General features: G+C 45.9%; 1 protein-coding gene across 8 annotated transcripts in view; it reads right to left on the bottom strand.

The window, feature by feature from the left end:
• Positions 1 to 20,423, bottom strand: part of Urgcp (upregulator of cell proliferation) — a 39,906-nt gene that overhangs the window by 3,617 nt on the left and 15,866 nt on the right. For 2 of the 8 annotated variants that reach the window (XM_087196133.1, XM_004839944.4), the window contains exons 2-5: positions 5,567 to 5,593; positions 5,193 to 5,263; positions 1,552 to 1,602; positions 1,283 to 1,321 (exon numbers count right to left, since the gene is read on the bottom strand). In XM_087196133.1, coding sequence (XP_087052259.1) covers positions 1,283 to 1,321; positions 1,552 to 1,585 — 73 coding nt within the window. In that variant the 5' untranslated portion in view covers positions 1,586 to 1,602; positions 5,193 to 5,263; positions 5,567 to 5,593. Of the gene's footprint in view, positions 1 to 1,282; positions 1,322 to 1,551; positions 1,603 to 2,864; positions 5,153 to 5,192; positions 5,264 to 5,566; positions 5,594 to 6,543; positions 6,614 to 18,219; positions 18,312 to 20,423 lie in introns of those variants that run through there. The other 6 variants (XM_087196131.1, XM_004839941.4, XM_021254295.2 and 3 more) reach the window with 6 other exon arrangements.

The following is a 20,423-nucleotide window of genomic DNA, read 5'->3' as shown; positions in this document are numbered from 1 at the left end:
CACTGGTTAGAGTGCGCAGCACAGGCCACCAGGTGCTGTGCAGGCCCCGGCTCCTGCCCACATCGGCCAGTGCTGAGTCACTCTGCCCCGCAGGCACTCCCTCAATGTCACCAGGAAGTTTCCACAGGGGCACACTCACAGCTCACACTGGTTTTCTAGTTAATGTTCTTTTGCCTTTGTGAAGAAGCTGGAGAATATTTCAAAGGAAAAAAGCAAGATGCCACTAAGCAATAGAGTCAACAATTGTAGTTCAGCAACATTTTGCAGATTTGACACCAATAATTCCATTTTTGACTGTAGCAGAATATGTGGTGTGGACTAAGTATCCACTTATTGTTCAAGTATCCCAAGATCACTGTATACAATATAGATCTTACTTGTCAGATGTTCAGAGCAGCATCACCACTACCCCAGGTCTTGACCTGACATTTCACCAGTGCTCACGCTGCATATAATTAGCTCACTTTAAATGTTAATGCACAAAAAGGAAAGTACAAGTCCAGCTGAGCTTCAGGCTTTCCTCCTGTTCCTCCAGGAGAGGAAGCAATGTATGTCATGCCACCTATTCAAATAAACCTCGAGAGGAGGCCCCGGTTGATCCAGCCCTGCTCTCATTTCCCAGGGAAGTCAACCGACAGATTCAGATCACTCCCATGACCCAGGGGACCCACAGCACCAGACACTGGGCTCAGAGAGTCCTAAGCATTGTGATAGAGGATGGCACACAGAACACTTGCTGCATACATACAACAGCTACACAGGAGGAAGAGCTGTAGGATGAGTTCCTTGGAGTTTCCAGTTCTGTCTGAATGAAATGAGGGATACTGTTTGTCTTGTTCAGAGAACACTTGTTTTTATTGTTAGGTAACATGGCAATAAAAGGCAAGAGGGAAAAGCCAGAGCAAGAAACCCCCTTCATGTATGCACCGTGCCCACAGGTGGCCCTCCGTGGGCTGCCTGGCAGCTCAGGGTCCAGATTTCTGATCTGCAAGTGACGACATCAATCAGATGAAGGTTTTCAATCCTAGCTGTGCACTAGAACTACTTCAGGAACTTGGTAAAAGGTTCCTGGGCTCACCCTCCAGAGACACTAAGTCATCATGACAGTAGGTGTGCTGGGGGCAGGGGGCTGCTGCTTATTCCTGGGGCTTGGTTTCTAGGGCATCCTAGATCTGAGCATCCTGCCTCCTCAGGACTTGATGCAATAGTTGTAGGACTCACCGGCCTACATGATGTCCCCCGCTCCCGCAACAGGAAGCTCCAACAGAAAGAGGAAACATACCTGTTGGGAAGTCATTGTCCTGAGCCTCATTCGTACCATCTACAAGAAAAGCAAAGGAAAATGAGGTGTCAAACAATTTGCCTTTGGCTGATACAAAGTAAGTTAAACTAAACTCAGAACACTCCTTCTTTCTTACCAAAATAGCAACTTCTCTCAATTGTGAAAATTATAAAATCCCAGTAATTCTTCATTTTTCCAATTCCTTCCCCAACCCTTCCTTCCTTCTCTCCTTCCCCAACCCAATCTGGGATCAGCCCCATAGTTCCTACCTCCATAATGGAACCCACAGTCATCTCCTTCCATTTCTCTCCATTCCAAATCTAGAAGGAAAGAACACAGGGGTTTAGTTCCATCAGCAAGTTACAGCCTTTCTATCAGAGTGCAAGTGAGGATACAGTGGCTGAAACTTACTGTTACTACTACAAGCCAAGCATTCCTTTTTCTCTTCTTTCTTTTTTTAGTGGTACCAGGGATTGAGCCTGAGGAGCACTGAGCTACATCCCCATCCAGCCCTTTTTTTTTTTTTTTTGGCTTTGAGATAGGGTCTTGTGAAGTTGTCCAGGTGGGCCTTGTACTTGGAATCCTCCTGTTTCAGCCTCCTGAATACAGCAGCTGAGATAACAAACATGAGCCACCATACCTGGTAAGCTAAGCATTCCTTATCTAAAATGCTCAAAGACCAGAAGCATTCTGCATTTTTGGTGATTCTGGAATATAAACCAAATCTAAAGATAAAATTTATAAATTTTTCATATATACCAAATACATAGGATCTTAAGGTAATTTTATATGGTATTAACCTACCTACATTTTGACTACGATATGTCACACGAGGTCAGGTATGAAATTTTCTACTTGGACATTATGTCAGTATTCAAGAAGTTTTGGATTTTGGAGCATTTCAGATTTTGAATTTTCAGAATAGGGATCCTCAACCTGTATAACTGATTTCAGATTTCCCCATGTAAATTTCATTATTTTCCAACACAATATATGTCACAAAGCAGTAATAGCTACATACAACATAGAGATTTTCTCTAGGATTCACCTGTAGAATTTGTAAAATTTTATGAAAATAAGCCGGGTGTGGTGGTGTACACCTGTCAACCCAGCACTCCGGAGGCTGAGGCAGGAGGATTGCTGTGAGTTCGAGGCCAGCCCAGGCTGGGTATCTGTCCAGAGTCTAACAGCATGACATACCTACAAACACTCACATTTAACTGCAGAATGTATTTAATTAGTGCTCCTCAGATACCTATATTGGGAAAAAAGGACCTTAAGGGCCAGAGATTTAGTTCAGTGGTTTCACCACCTGCCTCTAAAGTGCAAGAACCTGAGTTCGATCCCTGGTACCAAAAAAAAAAAGGACCTTAAAACCCTGCCTGCAAATGCACGCCACAGGGGAAGGCAGCATGGTATGGTGGAGAGCTCTTCTTGTGTATTTTACTGTTGACTTCTGATCTAAGTGAAGGTCTTACCCATTCCAAAACTGATTTTATTTTATTGTTGGTGCTGTGCACTGAACTGAGGGACTGGTATGAATTAAGCACACGCTCTACCACTGACTACACTCCCAACTTACTTTTTCTTGTGCTGGGGATGAGTTCCAGGGCTTTCTTCATGAAAGGCAAGTGTCTACCACTGAGCCAAACCTCCAACCCAAAGATAGGACACAGGATGACTCACATGGTTCAAACCACAATATCTAGGAGTCAAAGGTTATTTTACTCAAAGTGAAGGAAAGACACCAGAAAAATTCTTCCAAGGAATCCAAAATGTCACGAGGAGAGAAATGGCTAGGGAAGAGAATGGAAAACACTGGAGATACAGAGATGGGGCGGGAGGGCTCCGGAAACAGGAGTAACCTTCTGACGCACAGAACACAGAGCCTTCCTTGGTTAGGGATGGGAAACAGTTGATCTGATTCTGGACAGACAACAAATACAAGAAGTCAAGGATCCACGAAGTAGCCAAAGGGGTGGAGATGGCAAAGATGCCAAAGGCAGACAGGCAGACTGTGGAAGAGGCAAGAAGGGAGGCAGAGGTCAGCAAGGCTTGGCTCCATGGGCCAAGGTCACCATTAGACTTTCTGCTGGGCAGGACCTGGCCCAGAGAGGAGATAAGCCTGAACTCTGACCCTGCTGGAGCACCATGCTCAACAAGGAACAAGGGGAGAGTGTGGGGCAGGCCCTTCTACAGAAAATGCACCCAGAGAGAACTGTTACAAGCTCATGTGGAAGAACTCAGAGGAAGGCAATTAAAACCATTTTCATTCAAGCTGAGTGACCTCCCCCATTATTAGAGTGCACACACCCTTTAGTTTTCCATCAAATTTTGAAATACTTGTTATTGGGCAGTAAATGGTTTTTTGGTTTTGTTTATTTGTTTAAGACAGGGTCTAGCCATGTGGTTCAGGCTGGTCTTAAACTCACTATGTAACCCAGGCTGGCCTCGAACTCAAGGCAATCCTCCTGCCTCAGCCTCCCGAGTGCTGGGATTACAGGCATGCACCACCATCTCCTGCATAAATGAATATTTAAGACACCGCTTCACACTTTGGAGCTTTTGGTGTTAAGAATAAAAAATAGGGCTGGGAATTTAGCTCAGTGGTTTTGTCGCCTGCTGCGCAAGCACAATGACCCAAGTTCAATCCCTGGTACCAAAAAAAAAAAAAAGAATAAAAAGTGAAGCTGGGCATGGTGGCATATGCCTGTAATCTCAGTTATTCAGGAGGCTAAGACAGAAGAATCACAAGTTCAAGGCCAGGCCAGATAATTTAATGAGACCCTGTAATAAAACAAAATAAAGGGCCGGGGATTTAGCTCAGTGGTTCTGCTGCCTGCCTCGAAAGCGCAAGGTCCCGAGTTTGATCCCTGGTACAAAAAAAAAAAAAAAAAAAGATGTCCACAGGCACGCAAAGTGAACTCCTACCTTACACCATACACAAAAAATTAATTCCAAGTGGATGGATGATCTAAATATAAGAGCTAAAGCCATAAAATTCTTAAAAGATAAAATGAAGACTAAATCTTTGAAACTTGGATTTACCAATGGGTTCTCAGATATGAAATCAAAAGCACAGGTAACAAAAGAAAAATATAAGGCACTGGGGATTTAGCTCAGTGGTGCTGCTGGCTGCCTTGCAAGCACAAGGTCCTGAGTTCGATCCCCAGTACCAAAAAAAAAGAGAAATAATAAAAAACTCTTGGGCATCAAAGGCATCACTGGGCATGGTGGCACATGCCAGTAATCCCAGCACTCTGGGAGGAAGGAACATCACAAGTTTAGGGCCAGCCTGGGCAACTTAACATCTTCTTGAGATCTGTTTCAAAATTTAAAAAGTATGAAGGCTCTGATTTCAATTCCCAGTATTGAAAAAAAAAAAGGAAAAAGAGGACCAGGGTGTAGCTCCGTGGTAGAGCGCTCGCCTTGCATGCTCAAGGTCCTGAGTTTGAGCCTCAGCATTGGAAAGAGAGGAAAAAAGGGGGGAGGGGGACGACAACAACACACACCATGGAAGGAAATGATTCAAATTATGTAATTATGGTTTTAAGGGTCCAGTATCCAAAATATATAAAGAACTCTTCTAACTTTGTAACAAAAAAGACAACACAACCATTAAGAAGTGGGCAAAAGGCCGTGGATTTAGCTTAGTGGTCTCACCGCCTGCTGCGCAAGCTCAAGGACCCAAGTTCGATCCCCGGTACCAAAAAAGAAGTGGGCAAAAGACTTGAACAGATGATCTGGAGATGGAATAGCCTTGTAAAAGGAAAGATAAAAGCTTTAAACTTTTTTTTTTAACTTTTATTTTTGAGGTCCATGATCCCCAGCCTAGGCAGGTGCTGGAACCCAGAATCCCAATGAAACTGGAGAAACTCATCTGCTTCGAAGTCCACCCAATCCAACTTACCTGAAATCGCCACGGCTGCTCTTCTCTCTGATGCTTTTATTTCTGGGGCTGCTTCTCCCAAATCTGAATGCCTGGAAGAATTTCAGAGGAAAACAATAATTAAAATAATAAACTACCACTTTCACCTATCAAATCAGTCCATATGAAAATCTGTTGGGGAGCTTTTAAAAACTACAAACTCTGGGTTAAACCCCAGATCTATGAAATCAGACCCTCTGGGAGCCAGTCTTGGGCATCTCTGCTTTTAAATGTGCCCCCTGACTAACTGCTGCCCAGTGGAGAAAGACCAGCATGGAAATGCCAGCCCTTGGAATTGCTGCTGGCCAGAGCATACACACAGCCATTCAGAAAGACATCAATAAAAACATACATACCCTTTGGCCAGTAATTCCACTTCTATCCTAAGGAAATAATTAAGAATTAGTTATAAGGATGTTGATGTCAGCTTTATATATAATAGCAAACAGTTAGGCATCTTTTAAAATAAAAATGTAGTAACAAAGAATTATGGTCTCAATCTGCAGCCATTACAAAATATTCTGTGGTCACTGTGAAATATTTTACAGCTGTTACAAAACATTCTATGGATTTCCTTTTGTGGACAAAAAGTTGTAGATGAAATGTTATGGAAAGATGTTATGATAATGCTGATTAGCACAGGAGTCAGGCTACAAAGTACAAACAACATTACTGCAATTTAATAAAATTGTGTATATTTATTTCTAGGTATAGAGAAATCTAGAAGGATGTTCATCATTGAATTTATAGTGTCAGCAGGGAAGGGTGGTCTTGTCCTTTTGGGTTTTTTTTTTCCTGTCCTGCTAGGGACCAAACCCACAGTCCCAGCACATGATAAGCAAATGTTCTACCACTGAGCTACACCCCCAGTCCCTGCACTCTTTCAAGCAGATCTGAGAACTATAGCTCACTTAGGAATACACTCTTGGGCCAGGGATTTACCTCAATGGCACCGTGCCTGCCTCAAAAGCACAAGGTCCTGAGTTCGATCGTCAGTACCAGAGAAAAAACAACAACACTCTTTTAGGTACTTTTTACAGTACCACAGAAATTAATAAATGCGTTGCTTTTGTCAGGAGCCAGAGTTCTCACTGTGTAAGAAAACACAAAATAAATATGGAACAGAAGCTCCCAAACTTGCAGAGGCACAGTGGACTGTGGCACTGGTGCCAAATGGGACTTACACGTGCATGCTCATGAATGTGTGTACATGCTCACATATGTGTGTGCATGCATGTTTTTGTGTATATATGAGTGTGAACACACATTCATTTCCTAATTCTATCCCCTGCAAGGGCCACAAGCAAAGACAATCCAATAGCAATGTGCACACCTTGTACCTTCAGTATCATTCCATGCTAAAAGAAATAAGGACTCCTTGGAGATCCTGGCTTTTGCCAGGGCTGGAACAGGAAGAGAACAACAGGAACTTGAGCATCTTAGTTCAGAAAGTAAGGAAGCACTCTGAAATGCCTTGGGACACTCCGCAGGATGCAGGCACAGACTCAAGGGGTTCCCCTGGCCAAATCTGGGACAATGGAGCACAAGCAAAACTAAATACAGTGATTAATTTAAAAGCACTAAAAATTATGAAATAATGAGTCCATACCAAAATGAATGAATGAATGAATGGAGGAGGCTCTTGCTCACAATCAAATGCTAAATATGGGGGTGGTACAGAGGAATCAGTCCCATTACACAATCGTCCTAATCAAGACTGGTTCAAGCAAGAACAAACATCAACAAATGCTAACTCTTGTAGGGGAACACTGGTGAGGAAAAAACTACTTTCCCAGTCTTAAGATGTCTCTTTCTAGGGCTGGGGTGTAGCTCAGTGCGAGAAAACTTGCCTAGCTTGCACAAGGCCCTGGATTCCATCCCCAGTACTGCAAATCAAACAAAATGTGCCAAAAATCTTTTAGACTGCACAGCAGGTGACAGGAAGAAAAGAAACAGTGCTTAGGCAGTGAAGAGCTCGATGGCACAGTGGGTAATCAAAACAAACCTGTGATGAGGACTGGCAGCCATTGTGTGCCCTCTCCGTGGCACCCTGAGAAGGGCACAGCACCTCTGCCACCTTCTAGAAAGCCCAAGAAGGCAAAGCAATGGTCAATCAGGAGGACAAGCCCCAAATGAGGGGTGCTCTGCCAGAGGAGAAAACTGTGTCATCCCAAAGTGTACACTTCATTTAAAAAGACAGACTAATGCTGGGCACAGTGGCACACATCTGTAATCCCAGCACTCTGGGTGGCTGAGGCGGGTGGGGGGGTGGAGTTTGAGCACAGCTTGGGCAATTTAGCAACACTTGTTTCAAAAAAAAGGGGGAGTGGGCTAGGGATGTAGCTCAGTGCAAAAGCCTTGGGTTCATTCTCTAGGAATGCAAGGGAGAAGGAGGGGAGGGTGGGCAGGAGGGGGAGGGGAGGGGAAAGGGGAAGATGGGAGGGAGGGGAAGGGTGAGGGAGAGGAGGGAGAGAGAGAGGTGGGAGAGGGAGAGGAAGAGACAGGGAGAGATAGACAAAAATGTAGACAGGCAGACACATACACACATGCACAGAGGAAATGTTCCAGCCTGAAGAGTGTTAAAGAGACATGAAAGTAGAACACTATACCTGACTCTAGGCTGGATCTTGAGCTGGAAGAGGAAATGTTCGGATCAGATAACAAAAATAAAATATGAGCTGGGAGTGGTAGTGCAGCCTGTAATCCCAGCACTCAGGAGGCTGAGGTAGGAGGATCACTGAGAGTTTAAAGCCAGCCTAAACTACATAGTGAGTTCAAGGTCAGCTTGGACTACACAGCAAGACCCTGTCTCAAAAAAAACAAAACAAAAATATAGATGCAGTCAATTTTATGATAATGTCTATAAGAAAGTAACTGTATTCTTAGAAAATTTAAACACTGAAATATTTAAGGAAAAGTATGGTGATGAATGCAACTTATCTCTGCTATGGACTGAATATTTACATTATCCTGATATTTGTATGCTGAAAGCCTATCCCCAAAGTGGTATCTAGAGGTGGGGCTTTGGTGGAGATTAGGTCATAAATGGGATGGTACCCTTACAAATGCACACATATATGAGAGTGGAGGAGTATGTGAGAGAATGATACAAGACAATGGTGAGGCACAAATGTTAAGAATTGGAAAATCCAGGTGGGGATTAGCTCGGGGGTAGAGTGCTTGCTCAGTGTGAGCAAGGCCATGAGTTCCACCCCCAGCAATGCAAAAGGAAGGAAGAAAGGAAGGAAGGAGGGAAGGAGAAAAAAGGAGAACCTTGAAGAGGCTTTTTTCTTCCTTGGTACTGGGGATGGATGGAACCCCCAGCCTTTGCACTGAGCTATACCCCTGGCCCTTTTTTATTTTTTGAGACAGGGTCTCACTAAGCCACTAAGTTGCCTAGGCTGGGGTCAAGCTTGCAATCCTACTGCTTCAGCCTCTCAGAGTATGGGATTACTACCAGAATGTGTGCTTTGTGACCTGCTGGAAGGGCCCTTTTTATTTTTGTAACTTTAAGTGGAAATGATTGCCAAATAAAAAGGCTAAAATGTTAGTGGTGGTTACTATATCTGGATAACAAGACACCAGTTTATTTGCATTTCTTAATAGACGCATCTGTTTAAACAACTAATGGAGCTACTAAAGTGAGACTGAGTCAGAGTCAGGACAGGTGAGACAAGGGGTGGCTCAAAACTTGCTAATCTGGCGCCTGTCAAACAATATTCTCCTGAGTTTATTCTAAACCACAGCCTGCGGCACACAGGGCAGGCACAGGGCCGAGAGACTCCATTCTGCTTCTCAGCAAGCTCTGCCTTCATCTAGTGCACGCTCCCTGTGAGGACCCAATGCATCCCTTCGGGGTCCTCCCCTGCCTAGAGGTTCCTGCCCCCATGAGGATGGGTCCAGAAGCTAGAGCATTCACTGTGTCCCTGCTGTCTTAGTACTACACACAGGCACCGAGCAAACCTCTGACTTCCTCTAACCCTGATATGCTGCTAAAAACAGGAGTTTTTCATTGCCTTCTCATCAGTTTCCTGCAAAGAACATGTTACACACTGCTTTTTTAATTAGGGGGGGAAAAAAGGTTACCTTAAAAAGAGAAAATGGCAGGATGAGTTAAAAATAGGAAGCTGCAGGCCAGGCCCAAAGGCCCAAGGACATTGCCAGAGAATGCCAGGCAGAGAGAGGCTGGAGAACAGATTTTCACAGCCTGGAGGCTGGTCCGGACGCACCTCCCAGGCAGTGCCCTAGGCAGTTTTTTTGGTACTGGGGATTGAACTCAGGACCTTGCACTTGGGAGGCAGGCAGCGGAACCACTGAGCTAAATCCCTGGCCCAGGAGTTTCACTTCATCCCTTTCTACCTCGGTGCAAGAATGCGGACAGCAACCTCAAGTTTGTGCTCATTCACATCAGTGTAGACGCCTGCAAATTCTGTGTTTTATTCCTGCACCAAACTGTTTGCCATCACAACTTACTGAGAGGCACACACCATGGCTTGAGGGTCCAGCGCTGCTCCTCAAAATGCTGGGTTGTAATGAGGCTGAGCCAAGCTTGTTTTATTGGTTTTTTTTTTTTGGGTCAGAATCCAGGCTGACCTCAAACTTATGATCTTCCCGCCTTATACTCTCAAGAGCCAGGATTACAGGGATGCATTACCATACTGGACAAGCTTATGCTTATTACAATTTCACTACATGCACTATACTCTCTAATACTTGGATTGAACTGTTCCCCAAAATGCTTCTGTTGAACCTTTCACCCCCATGTGATTTCATTTAGAGATGGGGCTGAGACTGTACATACGGGCTTGACATCCTGTAAGAGAGGGCTGCTTCTGCCCTGCAGCTGGACAGAGAAAAGGCCCCCACCAGAATCCAAAGCTGCAAGACCTTCCCTGAGACCGTGGACCTCCAGAGCTGTGAGAAAGTAAATTTCTGTGCTTCAAGCCTTCAGTCTGTGGTATTTTTCAGGTTAGCTGGGGCAGAATGACACAGAACCACCCTGCAGCATAAAAAGAAGGCCAAGAGAGGGATCTGCCCACCTCAGCACACACGGCAAGGACAGGGACTAAGTTGCCCAGGCTGGGCTCCAACTTGTAGTCCTCCTGCTTAAGCCTCCCAGAGTGCTGGGATTACAGGCATGTGCCACCACATCCACCTGGAGGTAATTTTTCTAGTTCATTGCCTTAACTACTCAGCCACGACTACTGCTTAGAGGTAATTTTTTATGAGTAGATTTTCTCTTGCCAGTATTCAAAACATACATTAAAATATCTCCAAAATATAAAGTCACTCGCCCCCCAAAAAAGTATATCAACAAATATAAAGTCACTCTAGAAGTGAAACTAGGAATCTGTAAAGTTTCCTAACAAGGTCTATCATTTATAAAAGTAACCTAACCTGTCTCAGAGAAGTACTGTCAGTAAATTGCTTAAAAACAACAAAACAGGGCTGGGGCTTTAGCTCAGTGGTTCTGCTGCCTGCCTCGGAAGCACAAGGACCCGAGTTCAATCCCCGCTACCAAAAAAAAAAAAAGCAACAACAACAAAACAGATGAAATAGTCGAAGTCCCTATGTCCCCAGGATGCCCTCCCGGGTACCTTCTGACACAGCCGTCCCCCCAGGGCAGATGCCCTGACCTTCACCGTCAGGGTCCTCAGCTTGCTTGCTCCAAACTGCTGCATAATGGCCAGCCTGAGCAGGGCCAGAACTCACAGCTTCGCGTCTGGCCCAAGGTGGTTCTCTCTACCTCTGTGAGGCCTGCAAGGACCACCTGTCATTCTGCCTCTCTGTAGAGGATGCATCGGCCAGGACTAACTTTCCTTGTCTTGTTCCCCTTTCTTTCCTTTCTTCTTTTTTTCCAATTGCCCAACAGAACTACCTAAGGAGCTTTTGTACTAATACCTGGAGGTCCTGATTCAGCAGGCCTGGGTGTTCAACACATAAGAAATGAGCCACTGCCTGGCTCCTTACAGTCCTAATAGTTCTAACTGACATCATTTCTATGTTTATGAGCCCACTAGTTAAAAAGCAAATCTTGGGGAAGATCCAAGTGATTCCCTGAGCAATGCACCCATTTCTCTAGGGGAAGGGAGAGGAAAGTACTGTGCCTAACAATTCCTCCAAGGCCACAGGAAGTGAAGGAAGGTGTGGGCCTCAAAGGGACAGAGGCATGGGGAGAAAGCAGGTGTCCATCCCACTAAGGCTCCACTGTCGGCTAGGATGAGAAACCCGGATCTCAATTCTAGTACAGTTCTAGAAGTTACCTAGGTGCAGAAGAGAAAGAGGTAAACTTAGAGCAAAAATAGGTTCAGCTCCTTTTAAAGGAATTTAAATTAGCAATGAAGATAAAGCTCTGAAATGATGGTAAGTCGATTGTTTTTAATTCGTTAAGTATATGCATGTTGTAAAATGCAAATCCCTGCTACTGCTAATGGGTGCTCCCACACACCATCATTTGGTGTGAAAGTAGATTCAAAGTCAGGCCTCTGGTTTTCCAGACCCTTGTTTTATTCCTGTCACAGGAGGTATGCCAGAATAAAACTGTGAGGGAAAAAAGGAAACTTGAAGAAAAATTTCCAGATGAACAGAATATTAGAAACAAAAATCTGGGCGTAGCGGTGCAAACCTGTAATTCCAGCACTTGGGAGGCTGAGGAAAAAGGATCGCCATGAGTTCTAGACCAGCCTGGGCCACACAGTGAATTCAAGGCCAGCCTGAACTACTGTATGTAGCAAGACCCTGTTACAAAAAAAATAAATAAATAAAAATTTAAAATTTAAAAAAAAAACAAGAAGAGGGGCCGAGGATCTAACTCAGTGGTTTTGTCGCCTGCCGTCCAAACGCAAGGACCCAAGTTTGATCTCCAGTACCAAAAAAAAAAAAAAAGAAGAAAATGGATGATTATGGTAATAACAAGTAATTATTGAGGCATTAACACATGCTAGACTCCATAGTAAACATTAAATCTCATGATATCCTGTAAGTTTGGAAATGTTAGTCTCTTTATTTACAGGTAAGGAAATCATGGCTGGGAAAGGTGAATCATTTGCCCAGCTCCTGACTATCACAGCTGGATAACCTCTGATCTCAGAGTCTATGTTCTCTTTATTATGTTTATAATTAGGTACAGCTTTAATTTTATTTAATTGTATAAAGCAGCTACAGTATTTTACAAACCAAAGTATTGCTTGTAGTACATTATTTTGTGTTTTGTCCTATATGAAATAAAATACACTTGAAGCTAAAAAAAAAAAGGCCTCTAAAGCCAGTCAGGCCTTTGTTTTACCGGAGACCCAGGTGGGACTGGAGAGTCCCTGGCCAGGCTCCACTGAGGCCCAGATCAAAGGGGGCCGAGCCTGAGAGCAGGCCCAGGCCTTGTTTTTATCACTCACCAATGCCCAGCACCAAAGCCCGGCTTGTTCCCTGGGTGGAGCAAGACAAGACCGCGCAGGGGTAAGCAGGTGCGGCCAGCTGCGTAGCACCACACTGCGGTCTCAGGTGCCCCTGCTCCCCATAGTGTAATCAATAATTATGAACTGTTTTGGATAATCAAGAACAACTCTGCTTTTGAGGTTAGATGTGACCGCTTCCCAGTCCTGTTCCCCTTCCATCCTACATCTCAGCAAGGTGGCAAGGAAACCTGAGGTTCCTCCTCTGGTGCTGGCCGGAGAACCTCACCACCGGGACTCCAAGCAGGACAAGGGTCCCACTGCACTTCTCCCAAGCCAAGATCCGCCTTGTCTGTTGCTCCCCCAGCCTGGGCCACCGGGTCCAGACCACATTGCAGTGGGAAAGCTCAGCCAGTCCCTCCCTGCAAGAGGCTGGTATTGGGACAGAACTCCCTACACTGGGAAGACACAGGACTAAAACTAAAGACCCAAGCACTTTAAATGCCCAGTGCGTGTTCATGGGAATGCTTTGAGTTGCCAATGTAGAAGAGGCCTTGAGATTTCCCAGGTGTGACCAGGGCATGGTGGTGCTGGCTCGCCTGTGACCCCAGTACTTGGAAGGCTGAGGCAGGAGGATGGCAGCAAGTTCAAGGCCAGCTGGAAGGAACTACACAGCTACATAGTGAGACCCAGTCTCCAAAAAAAAGATTTCCCAGGTGCGGTGATGTGCCTGAGGGAGGGGGTAGGAGCAGGCCAGAGGTCTCCAGTTGAGGTTGTTAAGGATAAGCACCAAGGACAGGCCCTAAGGAGATGGCAAGGCCAGGAGACAGCAGGGGGTAAGGGCAGGAGGGAAGGAGAGCAACAAAGGGAGAGAGACATGCGAGGTCAGGGGTGGGTGAAAGAGAGAGGAGAGAAGACAGGGAAGGGGAAGAGAAGACTCCAGCACAGGTGCCCCCTCCTCAGGCACAGGCTCCAGCCCCACAGAGGAACCTCCAGGTTTGTCTGGGGCCAGTGCTATCCAGCTTCTTCTCACCCTGACCATCGCACAATCTTGGCGTCAACCCCAGGTCCCTCACCCACTTGCAGCCTGCGGCTCCTCCCCTGAACCTGGCATCCCTCCTTCCCCAGCCTGAGCTCTTTCCTTCCAGGGGACAGGCCTCACTCCATGTGTGGGATGATTTCAGTGTGACAGTGACCATATTTTCTGCAACGAAAAGCTGAGGAGTACTATGAGTTCACTTATGCAGATCAAATGTTACTTAGGAAATGTGGGTGGTTAGAACTTGATGTTACCAATCAGATCAAACAGAGTGAGTCTGAATATTTCTGAGGGAACACAAGGGGACAGGGATGAGGTTTCTATAAACTGGGTGAATGAAGATGCCATTAGCTTCCTACTTCTTGGGGCTGATAACAATGTGTGTAGGAGGTACAGAGAACCCTTAAAGTCTAGTGATGAAGCCAGGAATGCCAGCACAAACCTGTAACCCCAGCACTGGGGAGGCTGAGGCAGGAGGACTGAAAGTTCAAGGCCAGTGTGGGCTACTTAGCAAGTTCAAGGCCAGCCAGGATTACATAGTCAGACCTTCTTTCAGAAAACCAAAACAAACAAAAAACCCCACCAGCACTAACACAACAAAAAAACACTGCTAAAACTTTTGGTAGTGGGAGGGAAGATGGTATAACCATTTATGAAGATAATTTAGTAGTATCAACCTAAACAGCGAGGATTTGGACCACAAAGCCCAATTCTTTGGATCTCCTCCAGATGCCCAAGAGACAGAGGTGGGCAGTGCTGTCTTGGGCAAAGTCATAAATATATTTACCCACGCCACAGAATATTCTATAACCATCAAAATTAAGTAGATTTGTTCCTTTTTTTTTTGGTACTGGGGATGGAACTCGGGTCCTTCCACTTGCTTGTGAGGCAGGCGGCAGAACCACTGAGCTAAATCCCCGGCCCATAAGTAGATTTGTTTCTTATTCTGACACGGAAAGAATTTCTAGGTACACAGTTGGTCTTTTAAGGCAAGATGCAGAACAGTATGATAGCACTTATGTAAAACAGAGCAAAAACCAAATATAATATGTAAGTACAAAGGAAGAGTATTTGTCAGATGGGCAGCGGGAAAGGACTCTAGTAGTTTCCATACGCCTGTCTCTAAGAGTAACAGATTATCTAAAACAGTTTTCCTTATCCATGCATGGCTTTGCTTTCCATAACTTCAGTTACTGGTGGTCAGGTGCAGCCTAGAAATATTAAATGAAAAATTCCAGAAATAAGTCATTGCTAAATTTTCAATTTCGTGCATCTTCTGAGTAGCATGATGAAATCCTGTGCTGTCCACCCAGGATATAAACCATTCCTTTTTCCAGAGAATCCATGATGCAGCCTGTCAGTCACGTGCAGTGTCTGCTTGTGTTCCAGTAACCCTTACTGAACAAAGGCTCCAAATCACAAGCTTTTATTACAGTACACTGTTACAAATGTTCCACTTCAGTAGCAATTATTGTTATTACTCTTACTGGGCCTAATGTGTAAATTAAACATTATCACGGGTGTGTATGTGTAGGAAAAACACAACACAGGGGTTTGGCCTCAGGCAAGGTTTCAGTCACGCACTGGGCATCTTGAAATTAATCCTCTGAAGATACACAGGACCTGCTGGACACCAGAATGTAAAGAACGGTGGTCTACAGGGCCGAGGATTTAGCTCAGTGCCTGCCTCACAAGCGCCAAGGTCCTGAGTGCGATCCCCGGTACCGCAAAAACAAAAACAACAACAACAAAAAGAATGGTGGTCTATAGAAACCTGAATTACATTTGAGTTTTACTTTGTTTATACCTTCTGTGTTATTCAAATTATCTTACAATATAATCTGAAAAAATATACCTTACTAAGGTAACTCAGGCTTGTTTAAAAATTCTGAGGAATTATTAAAAACTTGAGGAGCTATATCTAGTGTACAGTTGGAAAGGAAAACCCAAGAATTCAGGATGGATGGCTGTAATTTTACAGGTAAGGATGTCTTTGAGAATCTGATGAAAGCTATATTAAAAATAATTTTAAAAATAAAGACTTTGCTTCCAGGAAGATACACACCACACCAACACTACATACACTTTCAGGGAACACAGGACCCCAAAGAGCCCGGAAGCCCACCTGTGAATCATGAACCACCAGCTAACAGCATTGGAATGAATGCAACCATGCAGAAAGTATGTGCCAGGGTGAGAGGAATGGACTACGGAACCCAGGGAAACCCCAACCTCCGCAAGAGCAGGAGAAAAACCATTGCCAGGCAAGGAAGGAAGATGTGGGCAGTTCTGAGAAGGCCAGGCCAGGGCAAAAACAAGAGCCAGCGAAGGAGGGACGAGGCCTGCTCAGGAGAGGGCAGATGGCACCAGTGGGTAAGCTCCTTGTCCCAGGCCTCGGTGCCAACACACTGCTGTCTCAGGGATTCTCCTAGAGCTTGGGGCAACAGAGTTGACTGGAAATGCCCTTTAGCAAGAGGCAGGCTCTAAGCGGTGATCTGGCCTCATCTCCTCCCGGCCCTGGTCTCCCCTTAGCTCCAAATACACTGGGCTGTGGTCATTTCTCAAACACATCTTTTCCTTCAGCACAATGCCTGGCACATCTGTAAGATCTTCAAAAAGTGTCAAGATGCCTTCTTTCCTTGCTCTCTCATGGAGACTCAGTAAAGAACATCGGGTTTGGAGACCCCTCTACGAAAGCAACTCCTTCAGAATCGCTGCTCTGCTCCCATCCCAATGCTTACATCAGGATTTGCTCCTCACAATACCCACCTAGTGTACGTTTAAGGACTGCAATCAGCTGACTCAAACAGGCTAGGGGTCTCCAGAAGCACTGTCGCCCAGCCAGACTTGCACCTACCACTGAAGCCTGCAGGGGGTCCTGTGGGAGGGAGTCCTGACTAGAGATGTGCATGCTCCCTAAATTTGTGCACACCATAATAAGCAAAGTTTTCTCCATAAAATGAATACTAAAGGTCTTATGACCCCAGCTTTGCAATACGAACCCCTCAGAAAATTACAAATTACCACACAAGTAGATCAAATCACCAATATGAAATGCCACTTATCACAGGGACACTATTCAGGCCTTACTCACAGAATTACCACCCCAACATTAAGTCCTCCTCTAATTCCTGTCTATAAGGAGGTTGTTTAGGCACAAAATACACCAGGAATTGTGCGTGTGTGTTTTCCTTTTGGTGGTTCTGGGGACTGAACTCAGGGCCTTTGCACTGACCTACAACACCAGCCCATTTTTAAAATTTTGAGACAGGGTCTCAGTCCCTAAATTGCCCAGGCCGGGCTCTAATTTGTGATCTTCCTGCCTCAGCCTCCCACAGTGCCACCACACCAAGTTCAGGATGAGTTTTAAATGCCTATGGCAGCCCTACACAGCTCAGCCACTCCATGCTGCCTTACACTCTTCTGACCAACAGGACAGGAATGCAAAGGGACCTTGAAACCGAGTCAATCGACCTGGCTTTCCTAAGGATGGGCCCCTGCTTGTTCTATTTATGAGCTCAAAGGGCCGGGTACTCTCAGCTGGCCACTTAAGTCAGTAGGCACCCACCGCCCATGACCTGCCTGGAGTCTGCAGGCAAGTTCAAGTTCAGCTCCCTTCAAAGTGCTTCACAGCATGGCTCAGGCCTTGCTTGCGAGAGGCACATCCCTGTTGCCCTCCAGCGAGGCCCTGCACCTGCGGATGCCTCTGTTCCCTCTAAAGACCCAGTTTGAACTGCTCCCACGGCCTCTGGGTCTAAGGCCCTGGGAATGATGGGGACCATCAGAGAGGAGTGTTACCAACTAAAGCAATGACCTTGGGACTAATTCTCCGCCTCTGCAAAATGAAGGGGTTGGAGTAACTCTGTTATTCTCCGGTTTCGTGGTTAGTAAGACCAAGTCAAAAGGTAATAATGAATCCCTGACGTTTTATTTTAGCCAATTGAGAAAAAAATTACAAACTATGTTTGTGACCATCATTTGCTAAAAGAATGAACAGTGTAAACCAAAAAAGTAGAAAGAAGGTACTATGGGAATAAACGCAGCTACCCTATGGAACGTTCCTGGGCACCGGCCGGGCAGATGAGATCCGGGACCGATTTCCAGACCCGGGCAGGGTCGCGCTGTCCCTGTGCCCTGCCGCTTTGGGGCATCTGGGGGGGGGGGTCCTACCGACGGCGGAACAGAGCATCAACTTCCACCGAGACAAGTTACGACGCCAGACGCACAGTCGCCAGGGCCGGTGAGCCTCTCCCAGGCCTGCGCGAGGACCGCGTCCCGACTTCCCGCGACCCTGGCCCGAGTGCCCCCCGAGGATCGGCGGACTCCCGGACCCGGCCTCGCCCTACAGCTCCACTCGGCCGCCCCGTCTCCGGCCGTCCCCGCCCTGCGCCGGTGCTGCGACCCCAGCCCGGCCCGCGTCCGCCCAAGGTCGGTGGAGAGGCCGCGGGCGCGGGCGGGACTAGCAGGGCCCGGGCGCCCGGGGGTCGGGGCGCGTCCGGGGGCGCGGGCAGGAACCATTCGGCCCGCCCCGCCCGGCCAGCGCCCCCAGCGCGAAGACGCCTCTGCCCGAGCGCGGACTCACCCGGGCGACGCCATGAGCGCGGCGGCCTCGGCGCTCCCGCCTCCTCCGCTGCTCGCGCGACCGCGGGGAGGGGCCTCGACCGCCCCCGCCCGCGCGCTCCGGGCCCGGCTCCAAGAGGCGGTGACGGTTGGGATGGCCGGGCAGCGACCCTCTCCGGGGCCGGGGAAGTCCGAAGCTCTGCGGTTTGAGTTTATTTCCGGAAGAAAAGCCTCTCCTCTACCTCTGAAGATCAGGCGTTGTTACTAGTGACCAGCACAGTAACTTCCCACTTCTAACTTGAGCTCTCTGGTACCCCATGTGAGATGTGGGAAATCACATTATGGAGCGCTAAGGAATATTCTTTATATTGAATTATTAAGCAATTTTAATGAGTCTGGAACTCCTGCAGTACAGTTGCATAACATCACCACAAGCTGTGATAAATTTTTGGGCTTCAGTTACTGTGTCTGTAAAATGACTTTCCACAAACAATCTCTTATAAGTGAAAAATGCTTAATAAAAAGCTCTGGACAGTGTAACCATTTGTTGATCGCATTTTTGCATTATCATTAACTACTGTTAAGGGCTTTTGGGTTTTGGGGTTTTTTTTTGAGACAGGATCTTGCTATGTAGCTCAGGCTGGCCTTGAACTCACAGCGATCCTCCTGCTGTGATTACAGGCATGGGCCACCTCTACGGGGCTAAGAACCATTTTTATGCAGTGATTTCAAACCTTAGTCCTGGAGCCAGAACACCTGGGGTGAAATCTAGGGTCTACCATTTTGACAGTTCTAGGAGCTCAAGCAAGACATTGGAAAAAGGGCTCATACTATAGAGACAACATGCATGCTCATGTTTATAGCAGCACAACTCACAAAGCCAAAGAATGGAAGCAGACTAGATGTCCAACCACAGATGCATAAAGAACATGTGTTACATTTACATAGTAGAATATTATTCAGCCATAAATAAGGGTAAATTCTCATTTGTAGGAAAATGGATGGAACCTGGAACTGTAATGTCAAGTGAAATAAGTCAGAAAGCAGAAGGTTAATTATGGAATGGCTTCTCTTATATAAGAAGCCCAAAATTTAAAGAGTAAGAACAGAAGAGATGGTAAGAAACAGTGAGATAGACTTGTTAGAGCTGGGGAAACAGGAAAAGGGGGAAGAGGGGAAGAAAGAGGAGAGGAAGAGAAGAAGAGTATTGAAAAATGATAAAAATATGATATGTTACCTATTTCCCAAAACACGTGTAATTCTTATGTACTACAAAAACTAAAAAAAAACCAAAAACGAGGCAAGTAAGTCCCTTCCTCTCCATGAGGATTAAATGAGTTAGTATTTGGAAAAGATGAATATCTTTTTTTTTTTTTTTTGGTACTGGGGATCAAACTCGGGACCTTGCACTTTCGAGACAGGCACCAGAACCACTGAGCTAAATCCCCGACCTGGAAAAGATGAATATCCTTCCTTCCTGGGAGAATCCAAGCAATGTTTCTCAGCCTCCTTGCAGGCTTCACATGGAGGATGCTCACAGCTGCTGCCTGAGTGCACAGGTCAATTACAGCTCTGTCAGTGGGAGCAGTAAGTAAAGCAGGGGACTTGGGCCGGGGATTTAGCTCAGTGGTTCCACCGCCTGCCCTGCAAAGGCGAGGACCTGAGTTTGATCCCTGGTACCAAAAAAAAATTATGTGGGACAAATATAACAGAAGGCTGCTTTGGGGCTGGAGATTTAGCTCAGTGGTTCCGGTGCCTGCCTCACAAGTGCAAGGTCCCAAGTTCGATCCCCCGGTACCAAAAAAACAAAACAAAACAAAACCAGGGGACTTGTCAGACCGCCAGCACAAGTTCAGGAGGACTAGGGTGAGGACGAGTTTGGGGCGTAGGCAATGCTAAATGGCTTGATTCAAGGCAGTAATATCTGCCACTGGAAGAGGTCTGATAATTTTTAAAAAATAAACTTTGTTTTAAAAATATTAATAATATTTAATAATATTAAATATTGATTAAGTTCACAGAAATTAAATTTCCTTCCTTAATATGAATGTTAGCATTCCACTGTGTGGTACATCATCATGTGTCTTACCAATCCCCTAACATAAATATCGCTGACAGTATTTCATGACTGTAAGGACTGTGGGCAGTACACATCCTAATAGCCAGAAATGTGGAATTACTTCCTTAAGCCACATTTTTTTCTTTCTTTTGTTTGTTTGGTTTTGC

This window comes from Heterocephalus glaber, unplaced genomic scaffold (genome assembly GCF_053883595.1).
Source record: "Heterocephalus glaber isolate CG9 unplaced genomic scaffold, H.glaber_assembly_v1.0 deba00001610, whole genome shotgun sequence".
Classification (NCBI taxonomy): Eukaryota; Metazoa; Chordata; class Mammalia; order Rodentia; family Bathyergidae; genus Heterocephalus; species Heterocephalus glaber.
This window is presented reverse-complemented; position numbering and strand designations above follow the sequence as displayed.